A 15,918-nucleotide genomic window follows, 5' to 3' on the forward strand; every position below is an offset into this window, starting at 1 on the left:
ACATTCCAGAGAAATCCTGGATTTGTAAAGCCTAGAAGTAATTTATCTGTGACTGAGATGGTCTCTTGGGTGAATTTTACTTATGTAAAAGAAAGGTTCCTGGTAGATTTCTGTCCTGCATTCATTTTCTGATACCTTCTTTTCATAGGCTTTAATATTGAAACTGAAAGATCCAGACCCTGATCCAAACCCAGGTGTGATCAATAATGTCTTGGCCACAATAGGAGAGTTGGCTCAGGTAAGGGGACAACGACTTTTTCCACAGGATGGAAAGAATGCTGTTTAGCCTCTGAGGAAATCAAAATAAGGCCATAATTTCTAATCTTCTCTACCGCGGTCTTTTTCGTTTTGTAGGTCAGTGGCCTAGAAATGAGGAAATGGGTTGATGAACTCTTTATTATCATCATGGACATGCTCCAGGACTCCTCCCTGTTGGCCAAAAGGCAGGTGAGTACTGCTCTTTCTGGACTGAGCAGGACAGGCCCCTGGGAGGCCTGGGCCCTTGTCTCTCTTCGTCACTCACTGCCCCCAGCCAGTGCCCGACCCAGAGCTCGGCACACAGTAGGTGCTCAGAAGTATCTGCTGAGTAAAGGGAAGGAAGATATGGAACCAGAATTCGTTGTCATCCTGACCTGGAGACAACTTTGAGGAAGTAGCAGCTCAAAGAAAAATCCAGATCATGTATCAGAGCCCCGGCCCCCAGAGGGAGAAGGAAAGCCTGGGCCTGTGGCTGGGGAAGCAAAAGCCACGCTTCAGCAGCCCCCACCCCCACCCCCACCCCCAGTCCTGGCTTCACTTTGGCCACTGAGGCCATTAGGTGACTAACATTAAGAACAGTCTTAATTTCCCTCGAAGCTCGATTTCTCCCATTAATCATTCAGGATGTGGAAGGACTGTGTGTTTCCTTTGAGGAAGATGGGGCTCTTCTGTATCCAGTGATTGTTGGCATCGGTTTGTGGCCTTGTTTTTATGCCCAAACTCTCAAGGATTTCTGTTGGCGGTTAACAGAACTCTACTGGAAACATTTTTTCTTGGAAAAGCCTCTAATACTTCGCTGTAATTATTTAAGGAAGAGTACAGACCATGCTTTCTCCTACTGACTCGACCGACCACACGATCTGTTCCTTGTCCAGGTGGCTCTGTGGACCCTGGGACAGTTGGTGGCCAGCACTGGCTATGTGGTGGAGCCCTACAGGAAGTACCCCACTTTGCTTGAGGTCCTGCTGAATTTTCTGAAGACTGAGCAGAACCAGGGTACACGGAGAGAGGTAGGGCACGTGGCACACTCGGTCTTTAAAGATTTTGCTGGAAGAATGGAGAGAGATTGTGGCATTAACATGCTCTTGAGAGCATGTTGGTTAGACGTCCTGTCCTCCTGTTTCGTTCTCATAGCTGGCCGTTCAGGTATGAACTGGGTATCATGGAACATCGAGAGGAATACGCATCAAAGCTATGGTCATCGGATACTGTGATGAATGTTTTCTTCTTCCCCTCCCCCTCCCCACCCAGGCTATCCGTGTGTTAGGGCTTTTGGGGGCCCTGGATCCCTACAAGCACAAAGTGAACATTGGCATGATTGACCAGTCCCGCGACGCTTCTGCTGTTAGCCTGTCAGAATCCAAGTCAAGTCAGGATTCCTGTAAGTTGAGGGGACTGATGAGAGACTTATCACATCCTGCCTCACGAAGCGCTTGCCGGCTGTGTTTGGAAAGAGCCTTGGGCTGGTTAACAAATGACAGCACGTCGGCTCACTTCATGACTTTTGAGTGGAAAGTTGAGTTTTGTCTTAAACCGCAATAGGGATGCTGCTTCCCAATGTGTCTGGAATCCTTACATCTGTCCAGACTCTTTGCCAAGGGTCAACAGGCTAAGCCTGTACCCGCTTTTTGGTGCTGATGAGAGAGATGTGAATCATCACTCCCTCACCTCTGTTCATCTGTCGTTCTTTGTTAGTCCTTCTTTGATGTTTTCTATTCTCCTGGTGTCCAAGGAGCAAGAGGGTAGAATTTATCCTCTCTGTTTTAATCGGTAGGGAAATCTGAGGCCAGGCTCGGGGGCATAGACAAACTAGTAGCTCTCAGAATCCAGGGCTGTTTTTTCCATCAACTGGTCTGGCTCTGGAGCCCCTCTGTCTGTTGACAAGTAGCCTGAGAGATTGGGTAGGGTATGGGGTTACAGCAGATTCTTCTAGGGCGGACTTATTTCCGAAAGTATGAAAATCCAGCAGTGGCTCTCCCAGCCCTTCCAGCAAAATGTTGTGTTCCCCAAATAATTTGTTTCCAAACTCTATGGAAGGAACCTTGTTGCTTCCAATGTATTCTTCTGTGTTAGAGAAGTGTACCTATGATAGCACCCTGTCAGACCCAGGGTGGGTCCTGGGTCTCAGCAGAGTGGGGGCCGGGTCCCTGCGGGTTTTGTCCTTACTCGGCAGTGCCTGTCCAGCCTCTTGACCCACTGAGTTCTTACCCTCCTCAGTGTACCGTTCAGCCTCCCCTCACCCAGTCTTTGAGATCCTTGCTGTTCAGGTCTGGTGGCATTTGCCACCCCCTTCTCTGAAGTCCCTAGAGGGACCGAGCAGCTACTGAACAGATGCTGGCCTAATTTGGGGGGTTACTGGGGAGTTGGCCTTGACTTTCATTTAGGGGGTGTGATTATTTTTACTGACGGTTTCAACTTCAGAGTTGTCACTTGTAATGATAAGAAGCTAAGTTAAACAGAGCAATTTAAGGAAAACCCATCATGTACCATTCTAGGCTTCTGTAGTTGGGGTCAGAGAAAAGCCAGAAACTCTTAGAAGCCTTAATGGTGACAGCCTATTCATTGGGTCCTGATGTTCTCTGTCTTCCCCGTGAACGCCGATGGCGCTCGGGCTGTTGGTGGCACGCCAGGCTCTACTCCAAGTCGGAGTCACATCACGCACGTATAGCTCGTGACTGTTGCCGTCGTTCTGTCCTAGCTGACTACAGCACCAGCGAGATGCTGGTCAACATGGGCAACCTGCCCCTGGACGAGTTCTACCCCGCCGTGTCCATGGTGGCGCTGATGCGGATCTTCCGGGACCAGTCCCTCTCGCACCATCACACCATGGTAGTCCAGGCCATCACCTTCATCTTCAAGTCCCTGGGACTCAAGTGTGTGCAGTTCCTGCCCCAGGTCATGCCCACGTTCCTCAACGTCATTCGAGTCTGTGACGGGGCCATCCGGGAGGTAAGTAGCTAAAACCCCACCCCTGCTCCCTCCACCCCAGCTGGTCCGCTGAGGCAGATTATTTGCATATCAGCTTCCTGTCGCTGCCCTCTACTGGCTGTTGAGCTGAGCACCTGTCCTCCCTCCTCACACTTGACAGAACAGGTGCGGTTGGCTCGGCCCGGTTTCCTGGGTTATCCCCTCAGAATGGCGATGAATGGGTGGGTGGGTGTGTGTGTGTCTAGAGTTCAGTGCATTTGTTGGGGAGAATGTTCCACTGTGTGGACTTCTGGTTGCTTTCTCATGATTAGATTTAAGTCCATCAGTTTTGTGGTTGTTGTTTTAATGTTTATTTATTTTGAGAGAGAAAGAGCAGGGGAGGGGCAGAGAGAGAGACAGAGACAGAGAGACAGAGAGACTCTCAAGCATGCTCTGCGCTATCCGTGCAGAGCCCGAGGTGGGGCTCGATCCCACGACTGTGAGATCATGACCTGAGCCCAAATCAAGAGTCGGACACTCAACCGACTGAGCCTCCCAGGCACCCCTAAGTCCATCATTTTTAGTGAGAATACTGCAGAGGTGACGTTCTTATCAGATCTCATAATGTCAGCTTCTCCCATTAGTGTTGATCATGAGTTCGAGCACACGGTTAGATTGGCATCTGTCAGATCTTTCCATCGTAAAGTTGCCTTTTTCGTGAGCCATTGAGTAATCTGTGGGGTGATACTTCGAGACTACGACTGTCCTGTTCCCTGACTACCTTTTACCCCGTGGCTGAGTATTCATAGGTGACCCTTGCCTGAATCAGTTGTCACACTGATTGCAAAGTAGGGACTTTCTAGTTCTACCATTTCTTCGACTTTTAACAGCTGGCACATTCCTGTGAGGTAGAATTTTCCCCTTTCCTTCCCCACAGCTCCCTTTTGTTCTCTTTCCTTTCTCTGAACCACAGAACCTGCAGAGTGCTTCTGTGATTATTATACTTATGCCACTACTGACCACAAACCTGCTAAATAAAGTTTAAGGGGGCTTTTTTTTTTTTTAATGTTTTTGATTTTTTTTTTTTTTTATGTTTAATATTTTTGAAGGAGAGAGACAGAGCATGAGCGAGAAGGGGCAGAGAGAGAGGGAGACAGAATCCAAAGCAGGCTCCAGCAGGCTGTCAGCACAGAGCCCGATGAGGGGCTCAGACCCACGAGCTGTGAGATCATGACCTGAGCCGAAGTCGGACGCTTAACCAACTGAGCCATCCAGGCGCCCCTTTAATTTTTTTTTTTTAAAGTAAATTCTGCATCCAGTGTGGGGCTTGAACTCACGGCCCTGAGATTAAGAGTCGGTGCTCAACCAACCGAGCCACCCAGGCACCCCAGAGTACTGTGTTATAAAGATACTTGAATTAATTTTTCTGATCAGTTTTTCTCTCTGTGATAATATATTCAACTTGATGTACATTTGGAGGAAATAGTATCTTTTTAGAAAGTATATTTTCTAACTTTGTGCCTGGAGGAGAGAAGTGCAGTTTATTTTTATGTGTTCAACCTCATTGAACTCTTACTAATTCTAATCATCTAGCTTTTCACTCTAGATAATCATACAGTGTACAAAAAGAGAAAGATAGGGGGGCCTGGGTGGCTCAGTCGGTTAAGCATCCAACTCTTGATTTCAGCTCAGGTCATGATCTCGTGGCTTGTGAATTCTAGCCCCACATCGGGCTCTGTGCTGACAGCGTGGAGCCTGCTTGGGATTTTTTTCTCTGCCCTGCCCCACCCCGCTCACACTTGTTCTAGCGCATGTATGCTTTCTCTCTCTCAAACTTAAAAAAACAAGGAAGGAAGGAAGGAAGATAGTTCTAGTTTTTTGTTTTAGTCTGTAAACCAGTTAGTTATTGCTTTTCTCATTGTATATCCAGGACCTTCAACCCAATGTTGATTAGCTCAAAGTGGAAATCTTTCACCGTGTTCCTGATTTCAGTGGGACAGCTGTAAAGATTCCACTGCTGAATATAATGTTTGCTGTAGGTTTTTGGTAATTAGCTTTGAAAGGGTTATAAATGTTCCCTTGCGTTCTTAATTTGCTAAAGTTTTTATCACGAACAGGTATGGGATTTATCAACTGCCTTTTATTTGTCTGGCGTGATGATCTCATATTTTTTCCTCTTTCAGGGTGTTCATATGTTGAATTTATGGATATGTTCTAATGTTGAAGTATTCTTGAAGTCTTGTCCTAAAACCAGCTTGGTTATGATGTATTTTGTTAATACATTGACTTTATATCTACTACTTAATTGAGATTTTTTTACATCAGCAATCCTGAGTGGAATTTGCCTGTAATTGTTACTATTTTTTTTTTTTTTACTATAGGTTCAAAGATCTGTTTATCTTTTCTGTTGCTTCTTAAAACAGTTTTGGTCACATTTTTCTAGGAAATTACTCATTTTATTTACTTTCTGTCTGTAGGTTTGCCTTCTGTGCACATTTCATAGAATTGGAATCATATGTGGTTTTTTGTGTCTAGCTTCTTTCACTTTACGTGATCCTTTTGAGTTCATCGTGGATCAGTAGTTTATTCCTTCTTTCTAGCTAAATAGTAATGTAATGCTATTATTGCTCGGAGGAAGTGTTTTTAATGTTTCCTATGCTTTCTTCTTGCGTCCCTGAGTTATCCAGAAATGGATATTTTAATTTGCAGATTTACAGGATTTCAGATTTCTTCTTTGGATATCTACTTCTGACTTAATTGCATTGGGTTTGTGATTCCTCGATGTTTGCTGAAACCACCTTAATAGTCTAATGCTTGGTCCATTTTCGATAAATGTTTCCTCCATGCTTGGGAATAGTGTGTATTTGCTAACGTTATCCACAAGGTTCCACGTATGTCGTTAGATTTGAACTTACTACTTGCTGCGTTCAAGTCTTTTGTATTCTTGTTAATTTTTTGTTTGCTTAATCTGTCCATTACTGAGAGAAGTGAGATAAAAACCTCCCTTTACAATGCTGGCTTTATTAATTTCTCATAGTTTAGTCAGTTCTGTTGTATGTACTTGGGGGGATATATTATAGGTACGTTCAAATTTAAAATCATATCTTCCTGATAAGTCGAATCTTTTATCATTGTGCAATAACTCTTTATATCTTTAATACCTTAAAATTTATTTTGCCTAGTTTTAATATAGCTACACCATCTTTTTTTTGGAGGGAGGGAGGATGTCTTTTATTATCTTTTTACTTTTAATTGTCTTAAGGACTTTTTGCTTTAGATGGGTCACTCATGATCATGATATGTATAATAATGCAGCTAGGTTATCCCTTTAATCTAGTTTGAAAATCTTTGCATTCAGTCCAATTACATTTATTGTGATTGCTGGTAAATTTGGGCTTATTTCTACCATCTGATCTAGTGCTTTATCTGTTTGTTTATTTTCTTTATTTTCTGTCTTTTTGGGGCTTGATTTAAGCTTTCATTTTCTTGTCTTTTGCCCTCTACTTGTTGGCCATCTTTAATTTTAATAAATGATCTATAATGGGATATTTCAGTTGTAAACAAAAGCGGACAACTTCTATCAAATTCCCATACTCATTAATAATTATTAGCACTCTGTCAATTTGGTTTCATCTTATTACTACCACCCCCACCAATCTCTTCCCCCCCACATACAAACATTTTTTCTGGGGTATTTTAAAGCAAATTCTAGGTATCATACTATTTCACCAATAAAAAGCTTTTCCCCCATATAACCAAAATTACAAGACCTACAAAATTAAAAATAATTCCTTAGTATCTTCTAATATGAAGACTTCTTCAAATGTCCTTGTTTGTCTTTTTTTCTTTTCTTTTCTTTTCTTTTTTTTTTCAACGTTTTTTTTTTTTTTTTTTTTTTTTTATTTATTTTTGGGACAGAGAGAGACATAGCATGAACAGGGGAGGGGCAGAGAGAGAGGGAGACACAGAATCGGAAACAGGCTCCAGGCTCCGAGCCATCAGCCCAGAGCCTGACGCGGGGCTCGAACTCACGGACCGCGAGATCGTGACCTGGCTGAAGTCGGACGCTTAACCGACTGCGCCACCCAGGCGCCCCGCTTTTCTTTTCTTTTCTTAAGTAGGTTTCATACCTAGCACAGAGGCCAACACAGGGCTTGAACTCATGACCCCCGAGATCAAGACCTGAGCTGACCTCAAAGAGTCAGACGCTTCACCATCTGAACCACCCAGGCCCCCTCCTTGTTTGTCTTAAAAATGTATTTTTACATTTGATTTATTTAAATCATAATCCAGATAAGGCCTGCACGTGGCATTCAGCTGATATATCCAATTGTCTTTCTGTCCCCCTTTTTACCCCACTTTTTTTCATACCATTTATTTGTGAAGGAAGCAGGTCATTTTTCCTATAGAATTTCCCATTCTGGATTTGGCTGATAATATCTTCAAGATGTCTTTTAACTTCTTGTAAACTGGTTAGATTTAGATGCTTAGTTAGATTCAGGTTCCTTCTTTTGGTGAGAAATCCTTCGTACTGCATACTTCCTATTTCAACAGTTAGTAAGCAAGTCTTTTCTAAATGATCCACTTCTAGTAACATAAAAGGTAATCGATGGGCTCAGGTACTGTGATCCTGTGTTCCCCATCAGCTTTTCTCCTAATCCTTTTAGTGCTCATTGAAGATTGTTTTGTAGAACCATTATTTCATTGGCAACTGGAAAACGGTGATTTCTAATTCTGTTACCCCTTCTGGATTTATTAGCTAGCAATTATCTATAAAGAACTTTATGTTATCAACTATTTAGTTAATTTGAAATATAGTTCATGCAGGAAGGGCAAAATAAACGCACGATTGTTTTATTTATCAGTTTTTCAGAGTAATGAATCAGGTCCTTTGCAACCTCTCCAAGGTGACTCAGGCACCACCCCACGACCCCTGTTGTTTTTGGAGTATCAGTATCAACTTGTGTGCGTGTGTGCGTGCGTGCGTGCGTGTGTGTGTGTGTTTTCTGTTCATTGAAGGCACTGTTTTTTCTCATGATCTAATTATCCCACTCGACGTGGCTGTTGTGTTCCTTTTACATTGCCAGTGGTCTTGGTCTTTGATCGCTTTCTTGCTTTCTGGCAAAAAAAAAAAAAAAAAAAAAAAAGATATATTGAGCTTATCAAGTACATTTCACTCAAGCCTTGTCATGGCCACTTTCAAGGAGCTATGGTTTCTTTTTTCCTTTTTTTTTCTTTTTAAGTTTATTTATTTTGAGAGAGAGAGAGAAAAAGAGCATGTACACATGAGTGGGGAAGGAGCAGAGAGAGAATCCCAGCAGGCTCCACACTGTCAGTGTAGAGCCTGACATGGGGCTCAATCCCTTGAACTGTGAGATCATGACATGAGCTAAAATCAAGAGTCAGACACTTAACTGACTGAGCCACCCAGGCGTCCCCGGAGCTATGGTTTCTTTAAGTGAGAGATGGTACTTAGAAACTGCAGTTTGTGTGCTAGGGTGCTCATTGCTACTGACATATCATTATTCTCAGCCATTTCAGTGAACAGACCTAGAAATAAGTAATTTTTAGAAAGAGGAAAATTAGGTAATGCATATTTAAGTTTTAAGAGTTTTTACTTTGATTTTATACTTGTTTCTCACACTGAAAAACTTGTTCCTTGGTTCTGACATTTCTATAATTACTTGCTTTATCTTGCAAAATACATACCTACATGTATCTTATATACATGTAAATAGCAAATGACCAGTATTAGTAATAACAGTAAGATTACTGAATGCAGTTCAAGGTTTTTTGCAATTTTTTGTTGTTCTTAGGCTGTGTCCTTTTGGAGATATACACCAAAATGCTGTGTTTATTTTTTATTAAAAAAAAATTTTTTTTTAATGTTTATTTCTAAGACAGAGACAGAGAGAGAGAGACAGAGCATGAGCAGAGGAGGGGCAGAGAGAGAGAGGGGGACGAAGAATCCGAAGCAGGCTCCGGGCTCTGAGCTGTCAGCACAGAGCCTGACTCGAGGCTCCAACTCGTGAACTACACGATCGTGGCCTGAGCCAAAGTCAGACACCCAACCAACTGAATCACCCAGGCACCCCTTAAAATGCCGTGTTTAAAGTTGCTTGAAATTCTTTGAGTGATTGTCCAACCAACTTGATTTATAGTTAAATTGTTTCTGCTTGTTTTCAGTTTTTAGAAATTTCTTTGAGGTTTTTCCAATTTAACTAGGTTTTCTGATTTAACTTTGAGGTTCATTCTGATTATGTAAGACATTAACATGGTTCCAGGGCCAAAACTATAAAATATGTTCAGTGAAGTCTGACTTCTCCCCGCATCCCTATTCCGTGTTTCTTCCTTCCTCTGCCATTTCCTATTGCTGCTATAACAGATCACCGCCAACTTCATAGCTTCAAACGACACAAATTTATTATCTTATGGCTCTGTAGGTCATACGTCTGACAGAGGTCATACTGAGCTAAAATCAGGGTGCCATTGAGGCCACATTCCTTTCTGGAGGCTGTAGGGGAGAATCCATCTTCTTGCTTCTTCTAGCTTCTAGAGGCTTCCCACGTTCCTTTGCCATCTGCCTCCGCCTTCGGAGTCAGCAACATTGCATCTCCCTGACCTTTCTTCTGCTGTCAGATCTTTCTCTCTGCCCACTGCCAGGAAAGGTTCTCTGCTTTTAAGGTAAGGACGCCTTTGATTAGATTTGCCACACCTGGATAATCTCCACATGTCAAAGTCCTGAACCTTAATCACCTCTTCTCAAGTCCCCTTTGTCATGTATTGGTAGGTTCTGGGGATTGGGGCATGGACATCTGTGGCGTACCATTGTTCTGCCTACCGCACTTCCCCCTGAGGTAACCGTGCTTTGGTTGTTTTTTTTTTAATGTTCAATCATGTATTATTAAATCTTCTCTACTGGTAGTTAATTTTTTATTATTTTTATTTTTTTAATATTTCTTTACATTTTATTTTATTTTTATTATTTTTTTTAATTTTATTTTTTATTTTTTTTAATTTACATCCAAATTAGTTAGCATATAGTGCAACAATGATTTCAGGAGTAGCTTCCTTAGTGCCCCTGACCCATTTAGCCCATCCCCCTCCCACAACCCCTCCGGCAACCCTCAGTTTGTTCTCCATATTTAAGACTCTCTTATGTTTTGTACCCCTCCCTGTTTTTATGTTATTTTTGCTTCCCTTCCCTTATGTCCATCTGTTTTGTCTCTTAAAGTCCTCATATGAATGAAGTCATATGATTTTTGTCTTTCTCTGACTGACTAATTTCACTTAGCATAATAGCCTCCAGTTCCATCCACGTAGTTGCAAATGCGAGATTTCATTCTTTTTGATTGCCGAGTAATACTCCATTGTGTATCTATACCCCATCTACTTTATCCCTTCATCCATCGATGGGCATCTGGGCTCTTTCCATCCTTTGGCTATTGTCGATAGTGCTGCTAGAAACATGGGGGTGCATGTGTCCCTTCGAAACAGCACACCTGTATCCCTTGGATGAATGCCTAGTAGTGCGATTGCTGGGTCGTAGGGTAGTTCTCTTTTTAGTTTTTTGAGGAACCTCATACTGTTTTCCAGAGTGGCTGCACCAACTTGCACTCCCACCCCCTGAGGTAACCGTTATGGTCAGTTTTTAAATTTATCTTTCCTTCTTTCCTTGGGAGGTGATGGCGCTCCACTCTGTGGATATCCCCCCGCCATTTAACCCATCCCTGTGGATGTATTTTACGTTTTTTCCACTCTTTTGATACTTCAAATAATCCTGTAACAAAAAGCTGTGTGTGCATATAATTTTTACCTCTTTTTGTACTTGATTGGCCTCATTTTTTACATTTTTAAAAAGCTTTTTATTTGTTTTTTTTAGTAATCTCTGCACCCAGTGTGGGGTGTGACCTCACAACCCTGAGATCAACAGTCACGTGCCCCTGTGACTGAGCCAGCCAGGTGCCCCCTCATTTTTTACATAAATAAATGTGAGAATTTAAGCATTTTAAACAGATCTGTTTTATATTTTTATCCAATAATTCCAATATGTATAAAATCCTTGATGGGTCTGATCCTGCTACTTATTGTTTCTGCTGAGTCATGCTCTGAGTGGCCTGTCTTTATGTGTTTTATAATTTTGGATCGCATATCCTAGTCCACTGGCATTCCCTGGCTCTGAGGTCGCATCTCTCCAGATTTACATTTGCTTCTGCCCTGTGATCCAAGAGAACCTTAAGTTAATCTCTTGGCTTAGAGTTTCTCAGTCCACAGAGATGGTCCAAATAACCCATATCTAAACTCATATGAAAATGAACTGAAATTACAAGCTCTTGGGGGAGACTTTTTTCCTACCTAGATATCACATCAAGGCTGACAGATGTCTTTGTCTCCTTTTGCCATTGGACAGCTTTAGGGGTGGGAGGGTCACCATTTCTCTTACTATGTAGCCCTCTGAAGGTCTGGCTTTCTGTGACAGGTTTCAATTCTCTTAGTATAATAACAATATTTATTACCTTTTATGCATTATCTTTAGGCTTTTCATAGTAAGGATATCTAACCCACCATATTTTCAGAACAAAACTATATGTTCTTTTAAAATACTAACGTTCAGGGGGAAAAGAGAAGAAAAATCTCATGAGAGAATCTACAGGAGAAGAAATGAGGTGGCTGCTGTGGAGGGGACCCTTGTGTGGCCGCTGCAGATGACTTAGCCACAGAGAGGCATCCCCGTTACACCTAATATGAAATGACAGCAAGGATCAGGACACTTTGTCCTTTCTGCCCTGCCATCCCCAGCGCCCTGCTCTTTCTCTAGCTTTGATTTTCTACCTTTTGTCAGGTTTCCCATAACAAAAATTTAACTAAAAAACCATTATATTTAGAGTCCCACGTCCCTTGACCTCTGGAATGTCCTTTATAGAGAACATTTCACGAAAACTGTCAGCGATTCAATGAGGAGACACCCAAGAGATAGGTAGGAACGGCCGTCCTGAGTTGAATCGGAACTGTGCCATGTGGTGAGCAGATTGTAACTGCTTAGAATCCATTGGTGTCCTTGTGGTTAGAGAATGCGTCCACACTCCCTTCGAGCCCAACCCTGTCTGTCCTGTCAGTCTCTCCTCATCAGATAATGAGTCCGTAAGTCCGTTGCTCACTATTTGAAACAACACTTTTTATTTATCCCCAACTTACTCAAGTTTCCAAATGTGGAAAGAGTGAAAATATGTATGTTCGCACTAAATCGTCCTTATTAATGGGGGGAGGCAAAGGCATAGAGGGCTATAAAAATCTTTTGGGGAGGGACATTTAGAATATGATTCGCCACTGAATATTGACACGTAGCACTATCTGAAGATCCTAACAAGATAAAAACTATGCCCTAAAGACCTCTTTAGTAGCAGAGGTTGCCTTTCCCCCAGTCTTTTCATTCCCAGCTTGTTTTAGCAGAAGGCACCTCTTCTTAACTTTTGTACCGTATCAACCTGAACAGCTCTCCTTATCCCATCCCTCCCCCTGTTTGCTTACTGTTTTGGTTCAAAGTTTCTTAGAGTTACACTGCTAACTAATGAATTAAGATCTAATTAATTAATTACTATAAATGAACCATAATAGTTAGCTGTGTTTTTAGAAAGTAAGTGGTAGTGAATTAGAACTGAAAAGACAAGACACATTTACATTTGATTGCAAATTTCCTGTCCGTTTTTAAGTCTTCAGTAACTCCAGAAATCTTTCAGTGATAGCTGGTGTTCATGGAGCACTTAATCGTATTCACATCCAGGTATTATCCCATTTTACTTAAAATAAGCCTCGGAGACAAGTGGCCTGTTACCTGCTTTTTCCAACCAAAGAAGCTGGGCGCAGAGAAGGTAAATGAAGGTCATAGAGCTAATAGGTAGCATCGTGGCTCACAAAAGCCAGTGTGGCCCCAGGGCATCTGCTGTGCAGTAACTAGCTCACCTGGGGTATGAAGCCACCTGACAGTTGTTTTTAGCCCCAACCACTGTCACCACCAAAATTTTCGGTTCTGGGTTTTTTTTTTTCTTAGACTTACTCTCAGTGCATAGAATGGTGTGGAAACCGATCCCATAGTTGTTTTCGTTTGTTCCCACGGACTTAGGGTAAGCCTGGGGGTCCTGCGTCCTTCCTGATGCCAACTTGCTGACCTCTTCTCCATTCCAGTTTCTGTTCCAGCAGCTGGGGATGCTGGTGTCCTTTGTGAAGAGCCACATCAGACCTTACATGGATGAAATAGTCACCCTCATGAGAGTAAGTAGAACTTAATATTTTGGCCAGTTCATCAGTGTTTGGGTCAAGGAACGTTCGGAGGCAGATTTGGATAACGTGGGCAGTTTGTGGCATGGGTCTCCAGAGAGCTGTTCCAGCCCGAGGATAAAAAGCGGGGCCCGGTTCCCCAGCGGGTGTTGACAGGGGAGGGGGTACCCCCTCAGAGGCTGTGGCACCCGAGAACAGGGGAGGGAGACTGAAGTCATTGTTCTGCCAGAAATAAACTCTCGAGTTTCTTGCCTCACACGCAACAAAGCAATTTCACTTTACTATCACAACAGTGCTCTATTGTTCCCAGGAAAACCCTCCTTCTTACGGCCCATAAAACCATGGCCTTAAGAGAGGTTGGAGGATTGGGTTTTCGTAGGGCTATTAAATACGATGAACTCCTGGCAGGCACTGAGGAAGAAGGCGAGGCTTTCCCCCACCGCCTTTAAGAGCATAAATGCCACCTTCTGACTGTAGCAGCACCGGAGGAAAGGCTCACATCCCAGATTTTATAACCTGCTTTAAGCAGGTGCAGAGGACTCCCCATCGGTGGCGATGTCGTTTTCCCGTTTGAGGAGGAGGCCTGCTTCCTGCTGTTCTGTATCATTTAAATGTCTCTGCTGGGGGACTTGCTTTGCCGAGATGGCTGTGCCCTCAAAGAATTGGAAGACAATTCATCCCCGATTTCTGTTCTTCTATGCCAGCTCTTTGTAGTTAGCTTGGAGGAAGCAGCAGGACTGAAATCAAAGTGGCTGACTTCAAAACTGGAACTTCCCAGAAACTGGGTCTCAGAACTGAAAAATCTCCTGTCTGTATAAATAATTAAAACCACTCTTGCTCCCCGACTCCTGCCACAGAGGCCTCCGTACAAGGAAGTTGAGCAGAGTGCTGGAGAGCAGGCGGATGGCCGGGGGGGAGGGGCCCAGGACGCAGCCGTGTGTACTCGTGGTTTGTACTCGTGGTTTGAAGCTGGACTAATCGGGGACCTAGTCCCCGAAAAAGACTTGGGCCCAAAACAGGGTTTTGAGGCAGGGAGCCTCACACCTGCAGAATGCAGCTTTCATTTCCTCCAAGATAGATAAGGTAGTCCAGGGCTCTTCCTTTCTGTTGATCTTGGGCATTTTCATGAGTGCCCCGAGCCTGGGACGAGAACAGTCTCTGTTAACAGTGATCCCTGGGCAGGCTGCCTGGTTTCTTTGAGGTAGAGAAGCCCATAGTAGCACAGCAGAAAGGTGGGTGGGCTTTCTCTGAAGAAGGCACAGTGCGGTCCAAGTGCGTGAGCATCAGACAAACCGTGGAGGTCATAAAATCTGTGGTGTTTCTTTGGCAGAGGTTTTGGTCTAGAGAAAATAGCTTTTTCAGAGAAAATACTTCTCTCTCCGAGCAGAGAGAAATAAAAGTTTTACCAGCATCTTTTAGTATGGTTTTTACTTTCTGAACTATTAGGATTTTTTCAAAGTTGTAGTAAAAATACTTTAGGCTTCTATAAAGCCCTTCTTCTGAGGAGCTCTCTCTCTCTCTCTCTCTTTTTTTCCCCCTTTGACTTTCCTGAATTATTTGGGGGCCCTAAAGTATTAATATGTGTGTGTTGCCGTCATCAGTTCAACTTCTGTCATCATTAAGTCTCCCTCTCCAGAGGTTTTAGGCAAGGTAGTAGGCAGCTCTCTTTTTGAGTTGACTTGAAATGACAGCTTTTCCTGGAGTCAGAAACTCAGACCAATTTGGGGGTACCAAGGCAGGATCTGTGGCCGATCAGCCAAGTTTTTAGTAACTTATATGGAACGTGACTCTCTGGGTATAGAAAAAGTGCTCCTTTTGTGGCATCATCCAGGCCTGAAAATGATGTGGGACAAATGGCAGGTGCTGTGTAGCAAAGTCTAGATCCAGAAGGGGCAGGAAACCTTGTTAACACTGGAGTTACCCCTGGTAGAGACCAGGTGGTACCCAAAGTAAAGAATCCACCCTGGGTGACCTGGGAGCCCCTTGAGTGATGTAAGCCTAGTCACTCATTCACTGTGTCAACGTGTTCCGGTGGCTGGACTCTGCCGGGTGCTGTGCTAGATTCTGGGGAGACAGAGATGGCTCAGAGGGGTTTCTTGCCCTTGATTAGTTTATAGTCTAGTAGAGGGAAGGTGGCAAAGAAAATTAAGTATTACAGGTGCTAGAAAAGAGGAGGGCAGAGGGACCCAAAGCGTGTAATGGGAGGAGAGCGAGAAAGCCTTCGTGGAAGTGAGGCTTGAGCCGGGGCTAGAAAGACCACGGGAGCTTAGCGGTCTTAGGAGTTCTAGGCAAAGAACACAGGCAAAGCACAGAAGAGCAAAGCAGCCTGGTTGCATTCAGGGAAAGGCGGTTTAATTTGCGCACTGTGACCGTGACAGGGGCTACAAAGAGGCCCGGGGAGAGGAGGGTAGGCAAGGGGTCTGTCACGGGGCAGACTGCGCTCACTGCGTATTTCCTTCTTTTTGGACCATCTCAGTT

At 43.5% G+C, this 15,918-nt stretch overlaps 1 protein-coding gene across 2 annotated transcripts in view; it reads left to right on the top strand.

Annotated features, from left to right (window-relative positions):
• Positions 1–15,918, top strand: part of MTOR (mechanistic target of rapamycin kinase) — a 131,595-nt gene that overhangs the window by 28,803 nt on the left and 86,874 nt on the right. For both annotated transcript variants that reach the window (XM_078452436.1, XM_060621606.2), the window contains exons 15-20: positions 149–238; positions 355–447; positions 1,134–1,268; positions 1,510–1,639; positions 2,957–3,207; positions 13,348–13,434. In XM_078452436.1, the coding sequence (XP_078308562.1) occupies positions 149–238; positions 355–447; positions 1,134–1,268; positions 1,510–1,639; positions 2,957–3,207; positions 13,348–13,434 (786 nt within the window). The remainder of the gene's footprint in view (positions 1–148; positions 239–354; positions 448–1,133; positions 1,269–1,509; positions 1,640–2,956; positions 3,208–13,347; positions 13,435–15,918) is intronic.

This window comes from Panthera onca, chromosome C1, assembly GCF_046562875.1.
Source record: "Panthera onca isolate mPanOnc1 chromosome C1, mPanOnc1 haplotype 2, whole genome shotgun sequence".
Classification (NCBI taxonomy): Eukaryota; Metazoa; Chordata; class Mammalia; order Carnivora; family Felidae; genus Panthera; species Panthera onca.